Genomic DNA, 2,752 nt, shown 5'->3' on the forward strand with positions numbered 1-2,752 from the left:
TGAGTCCGCCAAGCCCTGCGCGCCCGCTGCGTGCGCCCTGCGTCCACCCTGCGTCCACCCTCCGCCCGCCCCGGCGGTCACGCGCTCCCCTCCCACCGCTGCGACCGAGCCACCGCGCCTGAGCTCCACCCTGGTCCAGGCTGGGGCTCGTCCTGGGGGAGAGTCCGGTGGGCCCCACATTTTGCCCCCAAGGCCCCAGCCCACCCACAGCCTTCACCCCTTACAGACTGGGACCTGGGGGCCCCTCCCCACTCTGCTCCCAGGAGGCACGGCCTGGCCCGGTGCTTAGTGGCCAGTGCCAGGCTGGACACCTGGAAGGAGATCCGGGTCGCCTGGGCTCTCGGGAAGGCCTGCTTCCCCTCTCCACCCCCATGCCACCTTCAGATGGAGGGACAGGACCTGACTCGCTGTCCTGATGGCCTCTGGCCCCTGTGCCCGCAGCCCGGGAGCTGGGTCTAAAACTGCTGACGGTTCAGCACAGACTTGCGCTCCTGCCCAGGGGTCGCAGATGCCCTAACTCTCCTTCCCCTGGTTGGGTCCGCAGGGCTCTGGAAGAATGAGGTCCTCGCTGAGGCCTTTGGGGCCCCCTGTGAGCCGGGACCGCGTCATCGCCAGTTTCCCTAAGGTAGGGTCCTTCTCAGCCGGATCCCTGCGCCCCGCTGTCGGGACATTCACCCCTCCACTGGCCCCAGACAGCAGCCGGCAGCCTTGGCACTGACATGCGCGAGCTGGTGAGCAAGTTCAGCAGGCAGGAGGCCGGGAGGTGAAGGGCGGGCAGTCGGCCTGCGGGGAGGCCGGGCCTGTGGTTAACGGGGAGAGCACAGCCGGCCTCTCACCGAGCGCGCGGATCGCTCCCGGGCCAGGCTCGCTGCTGGATTCGTTGTTCCCACGGCGATTGCCGAAAGAGCGTGTGAGTGTCCTGGCGCCGGCTTGGGGGTCCCCGCTTTACCCTCCAGCCTCAGTTCTGCTGCAAGCTCCCAGCTCTCCACCATCTGTCGTAAACCCAGGGTTACTGGCAGCAACGCCGGTCAGTGCGCCTGGAGGAGGCCCGTTTCCCCCGCAGGGGCACTGCCCACCTGCAGAAGCTCCCACCCTCGAGCCCAGCGCTGCACGCAGTCTAAAGCGGAAGGTCAGCCAGGCACAGGCCGCGAGTGTCCCCTCAGGGGCCCACTTAGCAAACTGCTGCTTCCCGTCCCAGATGAGAGCAGCCTCGAGGTCTCTCCCGCGCTGACCTGCCGCCAGAGCTAAAGTAAACTAAGCAGAAATGCGAGGGCCGGAGAACTGCCCTTGCAGACTCCCAGGTGTTTGGAAAGCAGAGGGCCACGGGCAACGGGCGACTGTTCGTAGGGCGTGAGGTCTCCCCCAGAGGCGTGAAGCCGGCGGCCGGGACAGGCGTGCAGGGCCCTTCTGCATGGCCGGCCTCGGCTCCCTCTGAATTCTGTGCCAGGCCAGGGAGCAGCAGGAAGGGGCAGCAGGCTGTGGGTGTCTGGGGCTGCAGCCGGCCTCCGCAGGCCCCTCGCTGCGTCCTCCGCCACACACCCGCAGAAAGCCCACGCGCCTCAGACCGCAGATAACGCTCCAGGGTCTTCAGTCTCGGCTGGGGCCCAGACAGCAGCTTTATTTTTTTTTTTTAATATTTACTTTTTATGTATGCATACAGAGTTGGGGTACAGGCTAGCGGTGTGGGTGGGGTGTGTGAGGACTCCCCAGAGACAGAGCGGGGAGCAGACCAGGCCGACTGATGAAGTCCACTGCTGAGGGAGCAGCGGGCGGGTCAGGAGGGGTCTGCTGCGCCCTGTGGTCCCTCCCTGGCGGGGCATCAAGCTTGTGCTTGGGGGGCTGTACACAGCCTCATGTGCTGCGCTTCACCCCACTACGCCACCAGGGGGGACCATATGTGCATACTTTTAAAAAAAAATAATATAATAGTTTATTTTACATCGTTTTGTGCCCTTTTCCATCTCAGTGGCAATCCCGTGGGCTCCCCATCACCAGCTCACCGTGTGCCTTCACCACAGTCCAGGGCACTTCCCTCCCCCACTGTTCTTGACCCCATTCCCCGCGCCCCATATAACGTCTCTGGCACACAGCTGTTCATTATCATTAACTTCTCCCCTGGTCCCCTACGCTCCTGCTCTGAGTGACACCACCCGGTATTTTTCCTTTTCCTCCGGGCTCATTTCAGCACGATCCCTTCCAGCCCCGTCCACGTTGCTGCAGAAGGCTCGTGTTTACCTTTTTTGGCTGCTGGGTAATATTCCATCGTGTCCACACGTGCCTACTTTTTAAGCAGAAATGCACCAGAGATCAGCAGGCGCTGGGGGAGGGCGTGGAGCTAAAGGGGCCTTGGGCGCCTCCCCTGTCTTTCCGAGAGCCCCAGAGAGACGGGGTGCTGCCCTCGCGCAGTAAGGGAGTGGCCACCCCAGGAGAGGCCTGGGGCCCGGCCCTTCCCGCTGACCAACCGCTGCTGTTCCTCCTCGGGGCTCCGGTGCACTGGAGTCCGAGACCTCCCGCCACTCAGGCGCAGACCTGCCAGGGAGCCGGGGCGAGCAGACGGGCCGGCAGAGACGCAGGGGTGCGCTGAGGCAGCGCCCGCGGCCCCTGCCCCGAGACGGAGCCCCGCCCGGTGACGCGTCCGCCCGTCTGTGTCCGTCCCCCAGTGGTACACGCCGGCTGCCTGCCTGCAGCTCAAGGAGCACTTCCACGGCCAGGTCAGCGTGGCCTGCCAGCGCGGGAGCACGGGCACCGTCGG

At 65.1% G+C, this 2,752-nt stretch overlaps 1 protein-coding gene across 1 annotated transcript in view; it reads left to right on the plus strand.

Annotated features, from left to right (window-relative positions):
• RAB36 (RAB36, member RAS oncogene family) overlaps positions 1-2,752 on the plus strand; it is an 18,391-nt gene that overhangs the window by 827 nt on the left and 14,812 nt on the right. Inside the window, exons 2-3 of the mRNA XM_012730863.1 lie at positions 545-625; positions 2,661-2,752. The exon at positions 2,661-2,752 is cut by the window's right edge and continues 8 nt beyond it. Of these exons, the coding sequence (XP_012586317.1) occupies positions 545-625; positions 2,661-2,752 (173 nt within the window). The remainder of the gene's footprint in view (positions 1-544; positions 626-2,660) is intronic.

The sequence above is a fragment of the Condylura cristata genome, unplaced genomic scaffold (assembly GCF_000260355.1).
Source record: "Condylura cristata isolate star-nosed mole 26May11 unplaced genomic scaffold, ConCri1.0 scaffold00029, whole genome shotgun sequence".
Lineage (NCBI taxonomy): Eukaryota > Metazoa > Chordata > Mammalia > Eulipotyphla > Talpidae > Condylura > Condylura cristata.